At 47.2% G+C, this 19,406-nt stretch overlaps 2 protein-coding genes across 7 annotated transcripts; one reads left to right on the top strand and one right to left on the bottom strand.

The window, feature by feature from the left end:
- The first annotated feature begins 310 nt into the window (after positions 1-310).
- On the top strand, positions 311-17,573 carry CRYZ (crystallin zeta). Of its 6 annotated transcripts, none has more exons than XM_088169553.1 (10): positions 311-999; positions 5,900-5,966; positions 12,380-12,507; positions 12,842-12,994; positions 14,154-14,317; positions 14,938-14,989; positions 15,815-15,964; positions 16,355-16,456; positions 16,607-16,702; positions 16,962-17,573. In XM_088169553.1, exons 1-10 carry the CDS (start codon positions 985-987, stop codon positions 17,121-17,123), a joined length of 1,089 nt encoding a protein of 362 aa, XP_088025679.1. In that variant the 5' UTR covers positions 311-984; the 3' UTR covers positions 17,124-17,573. The 6 variants fall into 6 exon arrangements, with proteins under 6 accessions (XP_088025679.1, XP_088025680.1, XP_014748043.1 ...); XM_088169554.1 differs by having other exon boundaries at positions 12,383-12,507; XM_014892557.2 differs by lacking the exons at positions 311-999; positions 5,900-5,966 and adding an exon at positions 11,690-11,805.
- TYW3 (tRNA-yW synthesizing protein 3 homolog) lies at positions 7,219-11,712 on the bottom strand. The gene is made up of 6 exons (XM_014892561.2): positions 11,494-11,712; positions 10,819-10,899; positions 9,979-10,077; positions 9,182-9,253; positions 8,796-8,929; positions 7,219-8,608 (listed from the first exon to the last, which is right to left on the bottom strand). The coding sequence occupies exons 1-6, from the start codon at positions 11,650-11,652 to the stop codon at positions 8,404-8,406; spliced, it is 750 nt and encodes a 249-aa protein (XP_014748047.2). The 5' UTR covers positions 11,653-11,712; the 3' UTR covers positions 7,219-8,403.
- Positions 17,574-19,406: the final 1,833 nt, after the last annotated feature.

Genomic DNA, 19,406 nt, shown 5'->3' on the forward strand with positions numbered 1-19,406 from the left:
GAACGTACTTGAAAGGACCACCACTGCCCACTTATGTAATCAATTTATAGATGTCAAGTTCGTACCAAGATGGTTATCCCTGTCCCTCGGAGCCCCGGTGACAGGCTACCACCCTGCTCGGGGCAGCCTCTGCTGCGGGGGCTGCGGGGGAGCAGCAGATGCAGCTGGAAATGGCAAGTGACAGCTCCGAGCCCCAGCCCTGCGGCGTGCTCAGCTTCGGGCTGCAGGGCGGAGTGACACTCACTGCTGCACCCCGGGGCTCAGCCGGCCAGCCCACGCGGGGCTGCAGCCACAGCAGCTCGGTGTAAGGAGAAGGAGGGGTAGGACCTTGGGAAGGGTCCATGTGACAAATGGAGCATTTCCTTTCGCTCCGTAGTCCTCGCAGAGCACCCCCAGCAATTCGTGAAAGTGGCCAAGACACAGGACGTGTGTGGGTCTGACCAGTCACCCCTGGCAAACTCCTCAGAGCTGACAAAATACAACTGGAGAGGTCTCTGAGTGGGCTGATGGGTAACAGAAACTGGCCAACCTTTCTGAGTATTTAACAGAACCTCTCATGAAATATAAATTTAGCAAAAAAAAAAAAAAAAAAAAATGGAAAAATACTAGGTAGTTGTTCCACACAAATAACGGCAGCATCTACCACAAGATTTCCACTGAGCTGAAACTTTAACTAAGGATTGTTCAGAATATAACACGTTTTCAGTTGATGGAAGGTTCTTGTCAGATGAGCAGATGTACCCTGGGGAAGTGTTGCAAAGACAGGGGCGATCTGGCCCTGTGACCATTGCTGCTCTCTGCCCCCAGTTTCCCCTCAGGGATGGTTTTGGGCACCCATCCCCTCCCTGGCACCAAATGGGCTGTTCTCAGAAGGAGACACAACCCTTTGGTTTCTTCTGTCCTTTCTTCTGTGTTCCCCCCAGAGGAGCTGCTGGTGTGGCTGATGTGATGCACTAGACCCTCCAAGCTGACACTTAGAAAAACATGTCTGAGGAGCAGGTGAGTTACAGACACGCACTGAATATCTGTTCTGTTCTGCTACATTTGCAGCTCCCAGCACCAGCAAATATGAGTTTTGTTATTTTTCCACTGCCTGTTCTTGCTCACAGTCAACAGCACTAACCTTCTAATGCAGCATCACTGGACACTGCATCACATCATCACATCATCAATGATATCACATCATCACATCATCAATGATATCACATCACATCACATCATCACATCATCAATGATATCACATCATCACATCACATCATCACATCACATCACATCATCACATCAATGACATCATCACATCACACCAATGACATCAATGACATCACATCAATGACATCACTGACATCACATCACATCAATGACATCATCACATCACATCATCACATCATCAATGATATCACATCATCACATCACATCACATCATCACATCACATCACATCATCACACCAATGACATCACTGACATCACACCAATGACATCACTGACATCACATCAATGACATCACATCACACCAATGACATCATCACATCAATGACATCACTGACATCACATCACATCAATGACATCATCACATCACATCATCACATCATCAATGATATCACATCATCACATCACATCACATCACATCACATCATCACATCAATGACATCATCACATCACACCAATGACATCACTGACATCACATCAATGACATCACATCACACCAATGACATCATCACATCACATCAATGACATCACTGCCATCGCATGGAGCATGTGACATCCCGTTCACATGGCACAGCCTGGCTCCTGTGCTCCCAGGGCCTATCACACCACGGCAGTTGGGGTTTGGTGCTTTTCCATTCACGGTGGAAATGTGTTTTCCTGGGTTAGCTCACACACAGCTCCTCCCTGCATGCTCACTTGAGGCAAACTCAGCTATTTCAGAGCAGAAGCAATTAAAGGAAGGAGGTCGGTGCCTGTGGCTTCCTGCTGCTGAGTTCCTGACCCAAAGTCTGGTGGGTTCTGTGGCTGGGCTGGAGCAGGGTGGCCCTGCTGTGGCTCTGCTGCCTTTTCTGCACCAGCTATGGGTGAACCCTGGGCTCTGCCAGGCACCAGCCCCCTCAGCTGTGCTTGACACCAGCTTGGGAGGAGCTCTAAAATACCATATGCTAGCAAAAGAGATAATTTCTGGAAATAAATGGTATAAATGCAAATTCTTGGCTAAACTCTGAGTTTCAGGCAAACTAAACTCAACCCTAGCACCCAAACACCCATCAGAGCTTCTGGCTTACTTCAGTCATTGAGCAAATTACTTCAACCCTATTTTTTGTGTAACTGCAGATCTGATATGTGCATGGAGCCAGATGACAACCAGCCAGCTTCAGCTGCCTTTTTTCAACTTCATACTTGGAACTAAAGTTCACACAATATTTTCACAGACACCACACCAATCCCCCCCACCCCACCAAAAAAAAAAAAAAAAAAAAAAAAAAAAGAAAAAAAAGAAAAAAGAGAAAAAGCAGAAAAAGCATGAGGAAGGCAATGGGAGGATAAAAGACAAACACAAAATGCAGTTCACTTAAAAATATCTCTGCTTGATGGAGGCTAAAAGGTGGCAGCTGTGCCAAAGTAGTGGACCCTAAATCGCTGAGCAAAAAAGAGCAGGGAAGACTCTGATTGCTCCCAGTACTGTGGTGAATGTGTGCTCTCAGCCACAAATCAAGCAAGCTTAAAAAAAATAAAAAAACAACCCGGAAAAAAAAAGACTCAATCAAGGCAATAATGGCCTCCACTTCACAATCAGACAAGTGCTTCTACTTCAGAAATCCTACCATTTATGGCTGATTGCTAACCCTGGCCTCATTTCTAATCTAAAGGGCGAGTAATAATTTGGAAAAGGAATTATAACAACTTCCCAACCATTTGGTAAATCATCATTACTTTAAAGGGGTGTTGGGGAGCTGTTGCTGTTTGTCAGATTTTTTTCCTGCTACTGCTCTCCTACTTCCACCACCCCTTTTCTCCTTGATCTCATACTGGAAGGGAAGGGATGGACGGTGGAAATATGTAAGAAAGAAAAGTCTGGAGGGATCCTCTGACCGTGGGACTCTGACATGTAAAAGTTTACATGAAGCACAGAGAGGTGAAAGGTTTTCCCTTTGCTGCTTTTGGTGCCCAGAGATCCATGCAGGGCCCAGTGGTGCCCCGAGCATTGCTGCCAGCCCAGGGGCTCCTGCCTGGGTTCCCTGCACTGGGAAACCTTCTGCCTTGGCAGCTGCCCGAAGGAAAGGACGAGGACCAGCCCTGCAGGTGGCTGGGTGATGCTGGGGTGCTGGTGCAGCAGGAGCCTGCTGCCACCTCCATGGAGCCACGCTGGCCCTTGGCCTCCCCTGGCCAGGGGCCACCCAGCTGGGTTCTGCTCTGCTGGCCCAGTCCTGCCTGGGCTGGCTGGGGTAGGCAGAGACACATTGACCATCTCACCCATGGGTTATCCTGATGGGAAGTTCCAGGCCTGGAACCCTGGTTCCTGAGCTGCATTTATTGCATTTGGTTCCTGGTTCAAGCAGGCAGAACCGTGTCTGTAAATATCTGGGTATTTAGATAAATATATTTTCCAACATCTTCTGCAAGTCTGTTGTGGTTTTCGCATGCACATCAGAGTTGATCTTAGAGGTTATTTCAACCAAAGCAATTCTGTGATTCTAGGGTTTTCTAGGGAGAAAACATCGAAACAGAGGACTTGGACAGTGTTCCTTCTGGCCATCACCTGTGAGGGCCACAGCTGCCCTGGACAGAATTAGGGACTTTGCCTGGTGCTGCTGTTCTCAGTGACAGAGTGTTTAAAAACAGATAAAACTCGACACAGAAAAAAAGAACCAGGGGGGACCTGTTCCAGGGGAGACCTGTGCACAGCTTCACCTGGGTTATCTATTCTAATCCTGTGGAAATCATGATGGTGTTTTGATAATAGCAGACATTTGTGATCAAAATACCTCTTATTTCAATGACTCAAGGACAAAATGGGATGCCATTGTCTCCCTGGATGAATGTGAGATGTTTATGAAAGGCACGATCAGTGTGTTTGGAGAACGACAAAATTTCCTTCCTATCTTGGGAGGTAACTGCAGCACTGGCTGTGCAGCACTGAATCCCCACTCCTGGCTTGTGCTGTGAAGGGATCTGTGTCACAGTTATTTATGTCTGCATTATAAATATGATTTGAAAAGAGACAGATTCAAAAAATTTCAATGACCCAGTGAAATCTGAACTAGTTAGAGCAAGACAAGAAGTATAATGCTTCAATCAAAATAGCAACTTGGAATGTGTTTTATTAAACAGAGTTCATTTAATACTACCCCAGAGTGCTGTGGATGTGAAAACACATTCTTGAATTTGAACTTTCATATCTAGGTAATAGAAATGAAGGGAAAATGGTCATTTTTAATATTGAATATTTTGGGCCAAATTCTGATCCCATATAGAACTACCTACAGCATTCCTGTGTGCTTTCCAAAACTGGTGTGTTCCTGTATGTCACTATGAGGTGAATATGTTACAGGAAAAACAAGTAGACCCTGCACAGAGTTCTAAGTAAAATTCTGGTAGATTTAATTTTACCTTCACTCTCTGCAGTATTTTCAAGGTGTTTCAAGTGAGAGAAAACAAAACAAGGCACAGGCTAAGTGCAGTTGAAGAAAGCTCTGAAATAAAGCACCAAGGGATGCAAAATAACAGAAAAAAGTGAATTATATGCACAAACTCCTAGTGCAATTCCCTTGTAAATATTCCTTGATTTTTGCTAGCGATGTTATGCAAAAGTATTTAAATGAGCAAATTATAAAAGAGCAGTGCTGCCCGTGTAACATGCCGAATCTATCGGGGACGAGCAGTTGGGAAGCGATGGGAACATTTATATCTCCATTAGCGGAGAATTGCTGATCATCCCGAGGAAAGCAGGTTTTTCCTTGCCAGCCGTTCGGTATTTCGGGAGTTTAAAAGGCTCCTGCTACCAGCCGGAGCGTGAGCGGGGCGAGGCTGCTGGTTCCTCTCGGGACGGGCGCCGGGCGGGCTCACGGGCACCGGCAGCGGCGGCTGCGGCCGCTCAGCCTCGCTCGGTTCCGCCGCTGGGTGCCCGCGCCGGGTCCCGGTTCCGCTCGGTGCCCATGAGGGTCCCGGTTCCCCTCGGTGCCCATGAGGGTCCCGGTTCCGCTCGGTGCCCACGCGGGTCTCGGTTCTGCTCGGTACCCATGAGGGTCCCGGTTCCCCTCGGTGCCCACGCGGGTCCCGGTTCCCCTCGGTGCCCATGAGGGTCCCGGTTCCGCTCGGTGCCCATGAGGGTCCCGGTTCCCCTCGGTGCCCATGAGGGTCCCGGTTCCCCTCGGTGCCCATGAGGGTCCCGGTTCCGCTCGGTGCCGCCGCCAGGCACCCACCGGGGCACGAAGCCGAGGAGGGACCGGCGGACCAGGGCAGGCGCGGAGAGCTACGCTGGCTGTGCAGTGATAAAATACGATAAAACAGAATTTACTTGGTCCTCATTTAGAGAAACGAAAAATCCCGTTGCGTTACACACGGAGCGATCCGCGGTGCCTGTACGGACCTGAGCCGCCGTTAGCGCGGGTCGGGCCGGCACTTCCACCTCTGCCCGAACCCCCGAATCCCCGGGAGGGTCCCACCTGCACCGAGGGGATGCGCCGAGCATCGGCTTCTGCCCGAGCAGCACCGCGGCAGAGCACGGCGGGGCGGACAGAGCCGGGAGGGTCCGGATGGGACAGAGCCGGGAGGGTCCGGATGGGACAGGGTGGGTGTCCTCTGCCAGCTGGTCCAACAACCGGGCTCTGAGCTGTCAGAATTACTCAGCAAAAATAGCAATTACAACTATAAGATCTGATTTTGAGAAAAAATATTTCTCTTTTTTCAGGATCCTGCAGAAAATGAAATCAAGCTTTTCCCGTCCAGTATAAAATTGACCAAAATGGCATTATCAGGTACCATATATAAACTGCATCCACAAAGCAGAATAAGATCTTTAATGTAATCTCTGTATGGAATTTGGGTGTCATTCTCTGATTAAAAAAAAAAGACCTGAGGATTCTCTGACCTCAATCCCAAGTAGCTGTCTGCTGTCATACCACTGGCAGCAGGACACGTTTGACAGCAATTCTTACCAGCTTTATTTTCTTCTGGTGTGAAGAAATTAAGTGAGCAGCTCAGGATAAAATATATAAATTAATAAATTTATTATTAATTTATTAGAAATTAATTTTCAAAGGTTCTCTCACAAAACACTCAGCATGTTCCCCTGGGGTAGTTTCAACTATGGGTAGATCAGAACTGAAACATTTCTCATAATATCCCACTACGTAAAAACAAATTGACAAGATATTGTAAAGTAATTGAGTATTTTCAGTAACCAAAAGTACTGAAGAGCTGCTAAGCCTCCAGTGCATGATAGATTTTATATGATAAATTAAAAAAACTTGAGACTGGTTAAATTAAAGTTAAATTGAGACTTGGTTAAATTCAAGTGAAGCCTTGGCAGGAGTGGAAGCTGAGAGCTGCAAAGCTGCCCTGGTCCAGAGAGGTTTAACCCCCTGTGAAAACACAGATTTCACTGCACTCTGCAGTGTTACTGCCACGCTCTTGTAACCATTGTAAGTACCTGAATTTCAGAGGAAGCTGTTTCAAGCCAACTCTTGTGCTCCTGCCATCTGTGATTTGCATGTACAGAACGATCCCAGCGAATCGGCCAAGTGACTTTGTGCCCAAGTGCAGGGACGAGCTGGGGAGCACAACTGGCTCAGAACCTGTGGCACAACCAGCTGGGAAAGCTGCAGTGCTGATGGGAGCCATTTCCTGGGGTGCATGTGAAATGCTGTGGGGTGAGAAATGACACTCAGCCCCGGGAGTGAATGAACCCATCAGCCTCCCCTGAAACAACTGAGTGCACAGGGAGTAAAACTGTAATTTAAAAAAAAATTAACACCGTGAGAACAAGCACAAAAATACCTTTTAGATTAATTAAGTGGCTAAGCACACTGACAAATGCTAAAGATTTGACAGTTTTCGGAATCTTGTTGCTTATCAGTGAATTTCCTTTCAGCCATAACCCCTAGAATCCCATTTCCAGGGGTGCTGCCTGCAGCTGCTATGCCTTGGGATTCTCTTTCCAATGGCTGCACATTTACAGCCCATCAGAATCCCATACAGCAGTTGGAAATAAAACACAGCTTGACAAAATTAACCTCAAAATGAGCTGATGGAACTTTTAATCATTTTTCAGGGGAATGTGGGACCATACCACACATCAGTTTCTGACAAACTGTTATTTCTCAGAGTGTAAATAGTGCAGTGCTGTTACACAGGGTGAGTCTGGCTGTTAGTGTCTGTGGTGGGTGCTGCTGGTGTCAGTCCCTCCAGCCACGTCCAACAGAGCAGCACCAGACATTTCAATAAATGTCACATGCAGAGGAGGGTTCAGACTATTCTGAACAAATTCCCTGAAATCCACAAGCAACAGCTACCTCCTCTGTGTACAAGATGTGCCCCCCAGGTGGCGAAGAGGGACGTGCAGGAACAGTGGGACTGCCAGCAGTGGGGATGGCAACAGGCACTCCCTGGGGCTTAGCTAAGGCAGCAGGCTGGGGAGGACCCTCTGCATGGAGGCAGACGTTGCTTTTCATCTACAGAAGCCCTGGGGCTTCAGTTCAGCCCAGACAGGCTCAGAGGCTCAGACTGGAGAGGAAGGTCTGTGAAAACGGTGACTGCAAAGGTGTGACACAGGCCATGTCCCCACAGCTGAGGAGCCACTGTGCCCTGCCCTGCTGTGGGACCTTGGCTGCTCCCACCAGCTGCCTGCTGCCCATGGGCTCTGGGACTCAGTTTTGTTCACACAGCTCCTGGCCAGCACTGTGAGAAATTATGTCCCTGGGTCGAGTCCTACTTTAACCAGTCTGCCCAAATGCACACAGCGTTACTTTGGAAAGTTTCTGTGCAATTTCCACCTCATGTATTGGCTGTCTCACGAGTGGATGGTCTTCAGTCTTCAGTGCTTGTCCCCAGCACCTCTCCACCTCCCTGAGGGAGGAACCTGCAGAGCCAGCTGTGGCTCTGCAAAACCCAGGAAGCTGGAAGTGAAATGCTGCCACAGAGAACGGCAAAAGGCTGCAGCAAACCAGCTCTTTCTGGGATAACTGATGGAGTACCACTTTGTTAATTCAACAGTACACTTAAAAACTCCCCAAACATTCTACAGCTTTGTTCTCTGTGTCCTGCAGCTACACCTGCTCACTGTTCTGTTAATTACCTCTTTTCTGGTCAACCTCCATGAGAGTATTACTACTTGGAGCACAGAAGTATATAAATGTCTTTAAAAAAGCATTACCAACATTTTTCAGTTCACCATTTGCTTTCAAATGTCTTAGTCTATATCATGATTTCAGCAAACAGACCAAGACTGCTTTCAGTATCATCCTGGGGTTCCAGCTCTCTGCTGGGATCAGTCTGTTCCTGAGCAGTTTGTCTCTTCCTTCTGTGCACGTACACAGAGTGGCTCTTCTCTGGCCCCTCGGGAAACAAGGTGTCTGCAGGGACAGCAGCTTCCAGAGCCAGCTCCAGGCCTTTCTGGAATCTAGGCAGAAACAATTCTGTAGTTATTGTTTTTATAGATTTGCTCAGGATCTGCAAATTACTCTGAGAAACGAATGCTTCCAGAATGTAATCAAAACATGCAAGGGGAAAAAAGTGGCTACTAATGTCTTACTTAATACTGAAGAAAAATTAGATGTCATGAACAGAACTGGTGTATTCTTACAGACCTGTCAATCCTCCTTATGTTTTCTTCCATTTTCTGATTAGCCACATGTACCAGAAATTCAATATATTCTTCAGAGACCATCAACCTCCCTTTGTGGCTCAGTGGAACTTCTAAGCAGTGAGTGCTCCGCACAGCCTGAAAACACACACATGATTTACCTGCAATAAAGTGTTTTAGTTTATGAAGGTTATTTAAATAATGTAGGGAGTTCATTACAGTAAAAAACCTGCTTATCTACACAATTGCTGTCACCCAAGGCAGCGAGCTATTTCTTTGCCATAGCATGCCCTGTGACAGCTCTCAAGCACCAGTAAGGTCTTGGCTTGCACAAAAATCAAGGTTAATGTAACAATATGACTTCATCCCTTACAGAAGCAGAGTCCTTACCATTGTAATTTTTCCTCCTCTGCCAACTGTAATACCAGAGTTCCTGAACCCAGAGTCAATAGCCACTGAATGCTGCAGAAAAAATAAATGCTTAAACATGCCTTGTACAGTTTCAGAGAAAAAAATATTTATGGATGGGTTGCAACACAACACACAATCTCGGTTTTGTAAAAAACTTATTCAAATTATCTACCCAGACTTATCTAGAAATAGTTACATTAAAATACTTTTTGTGCTCAAAGCCACAAAGGGCGGGTGGTTTTCAGAGGCCCACAGTGGATCCTGATTGCCTGAATACATCAGTGCAGAAGGGATGAAAGGTCTCTCCAGGCACTGAACTATTTTATCCCAAGCAGCTGCACCACGAGCTCCTCAGCTCTCCTGCACTAAGGACGAGGCCAGCCCAGCACACACTGCTCCCCACAGCCACGCTGGAAAGGCAGAAGGCAAAGCCATCAGTCAGTGCACTGAAAAGGGAGCCCAATGGCCTGGCTGCTAGCCAAGCACCCTCTAAAATCCATCCCTTTCAGACATGAGAGCAGCCCAGGCCCCCCAGGTGTTTCATGTGCAGTCTGCTTCAGCTCTGACTCTGCAGCTGAGTCATTTTTCTAAGTACAGTAAAACCCTCACCAAGTTCAAAGCTGTGTTTTTTCATCTGTTTACTTTACAACCCTAATTATTAAACACACAGCATACCTGGGATTGTCTCTAAGCACTACTGCTTACCCAGGAGCCAGTACTTTTATTTTTACGGGCAGGAATGTAACAGAACAATGCCACATTGTACTTGGTTTTACCAGCAGCTGTGCATCCTGCAGCTCCCGACACAGCACGTGAAGAACAAATGGTTCAAACTTGAACACAGCATCACCTGTGGCTTTCTCCAGCGCTGTCATCTGGAAAATACACCAAAATATTTAAATAAAAATCAGAGCATTTCCTCTTGTAAGAGTTAGCAACACTCTACTGCATCCCCCTTGACCTGAAATTTTCTCATAGAAATTTCAGCAAGCTTTGCTTTGCTGGAACAAATACTAGTGAAAACAAATATTCAGGAGGAGACTTTTGTGCATGTGTGAGAATGTACATGTAGGGTAAAGTGAACTATGAATTGAGTGAGAAAATGTTGACCTTGTGACTGCTTCTTTTGTGGGACAAAGCAGCGTGTGCAAAGAGTAAATTATTTTGAAAGCATACCAAAAATGAAAAACCCTGCACTATAGATGCTTTTAATTTCAAAGGATTTAATTATACTAAATTAACAATACAGTATAAGACAGTCCCTGTTACACCACTTTCAGATGTCTGTCTGCTAGCACAGCAAGCTGGGCTCAAGAGTTTTTTTAACTCAAGAATTTTAAATACGATTCCAGACAGTAAGAAATTATGTAAGTTTCTAGAATATCAGCTGCATTTATAACTATGCAGAGAATTTGATATTGAGTTTAAAAGCATTCTCTTAAAATGGGTCTGAAGAATTTATTAAGCAACACATCTAAGGAAAAGTCAATTTTGAGAGCAGAATATCAATTCATCTCAGTAGCAGAAATAAAAGCCCTTTGACACGATGTATTTTCCACGGCACCAGAAGCATTTCCACGAATAAATACAAAGGCTGTGGCACACGGTGCCCTTACCACATCGCCTTTGGCACACGGCTCATGCGTGACCAGGAGCCACGTGCAGTTCTTCTTCTGGATGCCCGTGCCGTCCGTGTCCTAGCGATGGACACAAACCACCTCAGCACCGCCGCAGGCTGAGCGGAATCCGCGGCTGCTGCAAAGACGCTCCCCGGAAATAAAGGGCGTCCCCTTGGAGGATGAGCCCGTTCACACCGCGACTGAGCTGGGCTCAGCTGGGCTGGGGCCCCAGCAGCCGGCCGGGCAAGGAAGCACCGGGAACGGCGGGAGCTCCGGACCCCAGCCCGTGCCGGCAACATCCGCGGGACGGGCGGGACCCGCATCCCGGCATCCATCCCCCGGGTGACCCTGCCACCCCGGCCCCACCGTCACGGTGACCCTCCCGGTCCCAGGTGACCCTCCCGGTCCCAGGTGACCCTGCCATCCCGGACCCAGGTGACCCTGCCATCCCGGACCCACCGTCACGGTGACCCTCCCATCCCGGTCCCAGGTGACCATCCCGGACCCAGGTGACCCTGCCATCCCGGTCCCAGGTGACCCTGCCATCCCGGACCCAGGTGACCATCCCGGTCCCAGGTGACCCTGCCATCCCGGTCCCAGGTGACCCTGCCATCCCGGACCCAGGTGACCCTGCCATCCCGGTCCCAGGTGACCCTGCCATCCCGGACCCACCGTCACGGTGACTCTCCCATCGCACGAGCTCGCGGTGCAGAAGCGCTCGCGCGCGTTCAGGATCCGCGCGAGCTCCGCGGCTCGCGCGTCCAGCGCGCGCTTCCGGCTGGGGTCGGGCCGCGCGAGCCGCTGCGCCTTGCGCCGCGCGAACGCCGCCATGGCGGGTGGACGGCGGCCCACGAGGGACCAACCTCCGCGCGCGGCCGCGGGACGGGGCGGGGCTCGGGGCTGTACGGCCCCGTCCGGCTCCTCCCCGCCCGGGTCTCAGCCCGCCCTCCTGTGCGCTCCGCCGCGGGGGCAGGTAGGCCGCAGGTAGGCGGTGGGCGCGGGGCTCCCCGGCGCTCCTCCGGTGGGGCGGGACGGGAAGGCGGCGGCTCTGCGCTACCCGTGCCGGGCTCCATAGCGACTGCGGACGCGGCCGGGCCTCAGGCGGTGACGGTGACAGGGGCGGCCCGAAGGGGCGGGGCCTGGTCGAAGGAGCGTTTCCGGGTCACGGCCGGACAGGGGGCGGATCAGGGGGCGGGGCCTGGAGGTGCGGGTGGTTTTGTGGGCGGGACCAGGCGGCGCAGGTGTGTTTGTGGGCGGGGCCTGGTGGCGCAGGTGTGTTTGTGGGCGGGGCCTGGGGCGCAGGTGTCTTTTGGGCGGGGCCTGGAGGCGCAGGTGTGTTGTGGGAGGGGTGAGAGCGTGTAACGGAGCGCATTCAGCCAGGCCCGGCGTGCCGGGGCCGCACCGTGCTGGGCACGGCCCCGAACAGTGTCACACGATCCACCCGCACTTTGACCCCGCGCTGTGTGCCGTGCTCCAGGCGGTGTCCGCAGGGCATCTGCTGGTGGCTCAGGCTCCCCGGGACCTGAACACGTAGCAGGGATCTCCTTATTTCTTTTAGCAGATCCTGTGGTCGCCATGGCAGCCACCAGGAGTGTGATGAGAGCGGTCCGAGTGCTTGAATTCGGTGGCCCTGAGGTGCTTAAACTCCAGTCAGATGTGTTAGTTCCTGTTCCAAAAGAAAACCAGGTATATGTGAGCTCTGTGAAGGGAATTAGTGATCATGAATGCTAACAGGTGCCTGCAGGACAGAATGAGTGGTACAGCCCAGAACCTTACACCTAGAGTACGTGAGTTTTGATCAGTATGCTCATACTACCTGAGATACCATGCTTAACTAATGTGGGCTGCTCTGCGGTGGGCTCTATATTCCACATCAAGATTTGCCTGAAATTAGCTTCAGTTTGACACTGGCTTGTCACAGAGGCTGATTGAGAATTCAGTAAAAATGCTACAACACCGTGCTGTGAATTCAAGGGGTAAATCTTTTTAGTTACTGCTTAAGAAGTGTCTTCTCTTTTAGGTATTAATTAAAGTGCATGCCTGTGGGGTAAATCCTGTTGAGACCTATATTCGATCTGGGACTTATGCCAGGAAACCAGCTCTACCCTACACTCCTGGCTCGGATGTGGCTGGGGTGATTGAGAGTGTTGGGGAGCACGTGACTGCATTCAAGGTATTTACACACCGGGGTGTAATTCACTACTGTTTAATGGCCCTTTTTGGCCGGTTGCTGTGCTACTGTACCTGGTTTTGTTGCTTATAATCATGTAATCTCCTCGAGGGAGGAATCCCCTGCACGGGCTGGTAAAAGCACACAATGGGATCCCATTGGCAAACCAGTCTGCTGGTGGGACTGTGAGGAATGCTGTGCCCTCCTGTAGCTCAGGAGTCTCAGAAGAGCCACTGGCATTGCAGAAAAAGTTGAGATTGAATGCTTCTTCCTGGGGGTAGTAATTTCAGGCAGAACTGAAAAATTTTCTGTAAAGTATTTGAGAAATGGAAATTGCTTACTTATAAAGCTCCATAAATTCTGTTATTTGTTGGTAAAACTGTTCAAATACTGTATTGCTCCTGTCTAGTAATTTTACTTGGATTTCTCAGTGGGGAAGTCTCAGGACAGGAGAAGGCAAATATCAATTTGCTAAAAGGTATCTATGACATCAATTCAGTTTTTAAATTGGTTCTCCCATTTAAGTCATCGTGGTCCCAAACAAACATAAAAATTGTAGGAAAAATTGGGCTGGAATTTCCTGATTTGGAATTTATGTCACAATTTTGGGATACCTGAGAGACTGGGTTATCAAAAGAGAAGAATCATCTTTGTTCATATCTTCTTGTCAGCAGTCTGCTATCTTCCATGTGTGACTTCTTGCATTGTCTGACAATTGTGATGCTCTTGGCTTGAAGAAGAGAGAGATGTCTTAGGGTGTATTAACAGGCTACATTTTCCCACATGTAAATAATTTAGAAGTGTTTCTTTTGTGTTTGTAAAAGCTTTTGAGTTTTTGCATTTGGAATCTGTGGATGGAATTCCTGACTTCAGTCCAAGTTCGTTAAGGTTCATATTAATGAGGCAGTAGGTTTGTGTGTTACACTGCAGGGTGGGGTTATAATTATGATACTTAGATGTAAGTAGAAGAAAATATACAGTTTGTGTTGCATTCGTGGTATGTATCAGCATTTATAAAAATTTCTTTGACAAATGTAACTGGTTATTTCTGACAAGAGAGCTGTCAAAATAGCCTAAACCTCTGTAAATTTCTTCTTAATGTTTATTAAGGAAGAAGTAAGGGAAATAATTGGTTTCTCTGTGTTCTCTCCCTCCATTCTAGAAAGGTGACAGAGTTTTCACCCTTGAAACGCTTTCTGGAGGATATGCAGAGTATGCAGTTGCTGCAGCCAATAGAGTGTTTCCTTTGCCAGACAAACTGGACTTCAGGCAGGGGGCAGCGATTGGAGTGCCCTACTTCACTGCCTACCGGGCCCTGTTCCAGAAGTAAGGCACCAAATCCATGCTTGTGCCCTTTAACCTTTGGTATTTACAATACCAAAGTTCATGTTTTCACTGTCCTGTAAAATGGGGAGGTTGATGAGTGGGAAATGTTTAGAAACATTACACTGATGGAATTGTCAGATAATTGTGACCTAGAAACTTGTGACTGCGTTTTCCTGTTGAGTCTTGTTTCTTGAGAGAGCCTACCTGGAAAAGCTTGATGGAATAAAATGTGTGACTCCCTTTCAGTGCTCACTGCTATTTTGTCTGAGGAAGAAAAAGGGCAGTAGTTCTAGTTTTGTCAGTAAGCAGACAGGTGCTGTGCAGCAGAACCACTGCTTTCCTGTGCCAGGCCAAAGTCCTCAGCTGAGGCTCAGTGCCAGGCTCTCACTGCCTGCTGGCTGAATTTTGCTTCAAGTCATCAATCACAGGATTTATTTTGCCTCCTTGTTCTCCCAGAAGGGCTTATGATATCTGTTTAGCCATAAATTGGAATATAATTGGAACATAAATTGGAAACAATGCTGTGTGAACAATGAGATTTGATGTCAGTGTCTGCAGCCCCACGCTCAGTCAGCATGTGCTGCAATCACAGTGCCAATATTTCTTGTGTTTTCACCTAGAGGCCGTGCCAAAGCAGGGGAAAGCGTGCTGGTTCATGGTGCTAGTGGGGGGGTAAGTATTCCAAGGAGGAAAGTGGTCTCTGGCCTTGTATCTGCTCTTGCTGGGATATGAGTTATGGTCATGTTTGAATCGAGTCCTGGCTGCACCAGGAAAGGTACTGGAATCCATAAACCTGCACCTGAATACTTCAGGAAATTGCATTTCTCGTTTTCTTTTGATTTTCATGACAAACTTATTTTAGATCTCCCACACTCTGCACTTGCTCAGTTTCTGGTGGTGTACCAAACAGCTGCTGTGAACAGGCCAAGTTTCCTGAATTCTTTGTTAGACAACAAAGAGATGAATTCGTATTTTATGATGAGATACTGGAATAGCACTTAGCATCATAAATATTTTTAAAAATTTTCATAAACTAAATGTAGTGATTCTATTCTTACTGGACTGCAAAGCTGGTAGGAGACACTGAGAATTTACTTTGTAAAGAAGTAGTGTTAATAAAATTTGTACCTGCAGATTTTCTTTGCAATGTATAATACTGGTATTAGTAGCAGATGATTCTGTGAAGAGAAGAATTTCCTTAGATTTGTATCAAAAATATATGGTCCAGCTTTGACAGATAACTCAGCATTCTACATTGATGTATGTCAAATGTTGATAGCTATTAAAGAACCTCAAAAATGAGCCATGCCTCTGTAAGTATCTTTTTTAAAGAGTATTTGGCTTTAAGATCCAAATCATTGGCTAAAAACACATTACCAGACTAGCTTTTTAAGTGGGGAAGTTCCAAGTCACTGGTAGACTATTTAAAATTTAACATTCTGAGAAAGGGGTAAAATAATTTTCTCTCTTGTTTTTGTTTTTTTTTCCTCTCCTCAGGTGGGACTAGCAGCATGTCAGATTGCCAGAGCTTGTGGTTTGAAGGTTTTGGGTACAGCAGGAACTGAGGAGGGCATGAATGTGATCCTGAGAAACGGTGCTCACCAAGCCTTTAATCACAGAGACCCGAATTACACTGAGAGAATTAAGGTAGGCATGTGTCTGGGCTCGAGAGTGCAGGTTGTGTTGTTCTTAACAAAATCTGAGCAGTTGCTTGCAGAAGACTTTAGAGTAGATTTATGTAGGAGCAATAGTGTACTGTCCATTTCTTCACAAGGAAAATCTTTCTCAGGCTGGAAGAGCTGAGCTTTCCTCACAGGCAGTGGCATTTAGAGCTCCTTACATTCAGCAGATTCCGGTGTGGGATCACATCATAAGTTAGCACAGAAAACGTGCTACAGTTCAGCTCTTAGCTGCCAGCTGCAGTGCAAAGGCTGGAGTGAAAATTTAAACAATAAGCTGTAGAATAGATACTTTCTGTAGTGTTTGAAATCAAGGGTGGTACCCAAGCACTGCAATGACATCCTGTGTCCTGTACAGGCGTGCACAGGGCCGGGGGGAGTCGATATCATCATAGAAATGCTCTCTAATGTCAACCTGGATGCTGACTTGCAGCTGCTGTCCTGTGCAGGGAGGGTGATGGTGAGTGTTTGTGTCCTGACCCAGCAGGGTGACAGTGGGTGTTTGTGTCCTTGAGCAGGGAGGTGGTGATGGGTGCTCGTGTCACTGATTTTGTGCATTCAGCCTCACTCTGAACAGCTCTGACTCGATGCTTTGGGCTCCTTTGGGCAGGTTGTGGGCTGCAGAGGACGCATCGAGATCAACCCGAGAGACACAATGAGCAAGGAGTCCAGCATCATTGGAGTGGGTCTGTTTCTTGCAACTGAGGTAAGAAACATTTCTATTTTAAAGTAAGCTTTGTTGGCTTGTTCCAGCACCCCTCTATTTACAGTTGAAATTATTTGTAGGAAAGAAAGAATAATTTCACTGTAACGAACCTGTTAGTTCATTCCTTTATGTTTTGATTCAATCTCCGAACATCATAAAATATATTCAGGTTTGGAATTTGCTTTAATTCTTGTACAAATTGTCAATACTATTCCAAAATCAAAGGCCTTGTCATAAACGCTGTGTTTGTTACATGCAGGAGGAAAGGCGTGAATGTGCCACAGCAATCCTGGATGGCATTGAAGCTGGCTGGCTGAAACCTGTTGTGGGCTTGGAATATCCCCTGGAGAAAGTAGCCCAGGCTCATGAAGACATTATTCATAGCAGTGGTGCCCGAGGGAAGATGGTGCTCCTTCTATAAAGGAGCACCTTTTTCCATTTATTTTGTAGCTGTTCTAACTGCACCTTACGTGGTTCACTGATTGTATGTTGTAAACATACCTTGGATCATGTTTGACAGTAACAGAAAATGCTCACTTAGATGAATTAGTTACATTTTTCTTTTTGTAATGAGCAGAGTTGCATTTACTGTAAAGTAATTTTGGTAGCTTTTTTGATTAATGTGGAAATAATAAATTTTCTCTGCTGGTGTGCTTTGTGCTGCAGGGGATGGTAAGGTTTGGTATCATGGTCCGTGTGAAGGCAGTGAGGCCTGTAGGTAACACAGAATGAAGTTGCTTTTTTTACAGATACACAAAACTAAATAACTCACTAGGCATGTTAATTAGAACTGTAAATTCTTTTAGCCACAAAATTTGTACTCAAATTTTGTCACATAATTTACTTGAAATAAAAGCTTTTACTGACAAAATAGTTTACTTTCCAGCTCAAAATATGGGCAGAATCTCTCAAACATGAACTGCTTGGAGCAGAGGCAGTTCTACTCGTCTGTGCCTCTAAGCTGAGGTGGCAGTGTCCTGGCTCATCCATAGGGTCTGTCACTCTGGAGCTGCATGCTGGGATTTTCCCCTTTGGAACTGATGCTCATCACCAAAGCAGCTGGATGTAAATGGCTGGTTGTGAAGATTTCAGTTCTTCCTGTGACCTGTATTAAAGTCTCCTGGATCCCTGGCTGCAGGGAGAGCAGAGGCTGCCTGGATTCTGTGGCATGGAGAGTTGCTGTGAAATTGCTGAGGAGGGCAGGGCACAGGGGGCTCGTGTGCAGGTGTCTGTGTGGGGTCACTGCCATTACCCTGGGCTCATTTCATTGTGTCTTGTTCTCAAAACCTTAAATCCATTGCACAACAGATGATGTTGCCAGGAAAGAAGATGGAATGTTCCTAGAGTTAATGATTTCAATGTAGTGTTGCAGGGAGTGGTTTCAGAAAGCTGCCTGGGGAGAGAAGGATGAGGCCAGCTCAGCTGTGGGAAGGCAGGGACCCTGTCTGCCAAGGTGCAGTGGGGTCCTTCCTCCCTCCAGGCTGCCCCAGGGGAATGAAGCTGGTTTCCTGGTTTGTAGCACTTGCCACAGGAGTAGGGAGCTGGTTTTTATGTGAAGATCTTAGTGATTCACCTGGTCTAAGTGATGTGTGTAGGCAGTGTCTGAGCTGATGATCCAGGTGAAAGGTGCTGAGTGTTTCTGTTGTCTCAAGCAGAACGTGGCCTGAGCAGTGGTGCCATGTTGGGAACCTGCTATTTCCTTGACAATGCTGTTAGAGAAAGTAAAACATCTTTTAATATCAAAGTACTAAACAGAGGTTAAAGGTAGTGATTAACAACGGATGTGATTGTGGAGATGATGTGCATATAAAATGATATATCTTTTTTCTATATTCTGTGTTCAAATATTACATGACTTTTAGTTCAGTCCTAATTTAGTAGGGGTCTGTGACATGAATGAGAGGCTGATGGTTTGCAGTGGCTCCTTTCTTGCTCAGTGCTGCCACTGCATCGTGGATGATGCTTAGAGGAGAAATTCAGAGCAGGTCTCTGGTCTGTCCTCACCGCTGCTGTCCCAAGGGCTGTAATGGAGTTTGTCACCATTCTGTGTCACCAGAAGGTGTCAGAGCAGTTCTGTGTTACCACATTGTCGCTGCTCTCTGCTAGCTGACATGGCAGAAAGGCACAGCAGGACTGGGACTGACTTGTTGGGAATATCATATAATGTTTATTCTTCTATCCATTTCCAATGTGTTCTACAAATGGAAGGGTTTTTTTTAATTTTGGAAGAAGTAGTGTGAGTAGAACTAGTGAGGTAGGAGTGAGCTGTGCCTGATTTGTGCAAGCCATCCATCTGGAGAATGTATCATCCTGGAGAGTCCCTGGTTCTGCTCTCTTTTTGGGACGAGTTGCCCCTTGGCAGTGCAGAAAAGGATGGAGGAAGAGAATGGGGCCACAGACCATTGAATTTGGCAGAATAATTCTCTCATTTTGTTGAGAATCTTCTCCTGATTTGGCTGGATGGGATTTTGGAGGCAGTGGTTCCCAGTTGCAGCCTGCTTGGTGCTGCCACGGGTGGTTGGAAGGGTTGAACAGGCTCTTGTATTTGTGCTGACTTTGGCATCGGCAGGAGAGGTTTGGGGTTCACAGTGAGTTGTGTACAATGCAAGGCTCTGGGAGCTGCTGTTCTCTGTGTTTCTAAAACAGAAAAAAGCGGATTGTTCTGAAAAGCAGCTGCTCTTTGTTATTCTCATTAGGCCCCAAA

Source organism: Sturnus vulgaris, chromosome 9 (assembly GCF_052056855.1).
Source record: "Sturnus vulgaris isolate bStuVul1 chromosome 9, bStuVul1.hap1, whole genome shotgun sequence".
NCBI lineage: Eukaryota > Metazoa > Chordata > Aves > Passeriformes > Sturnidae > Sturnus > Sturnus vulgaris.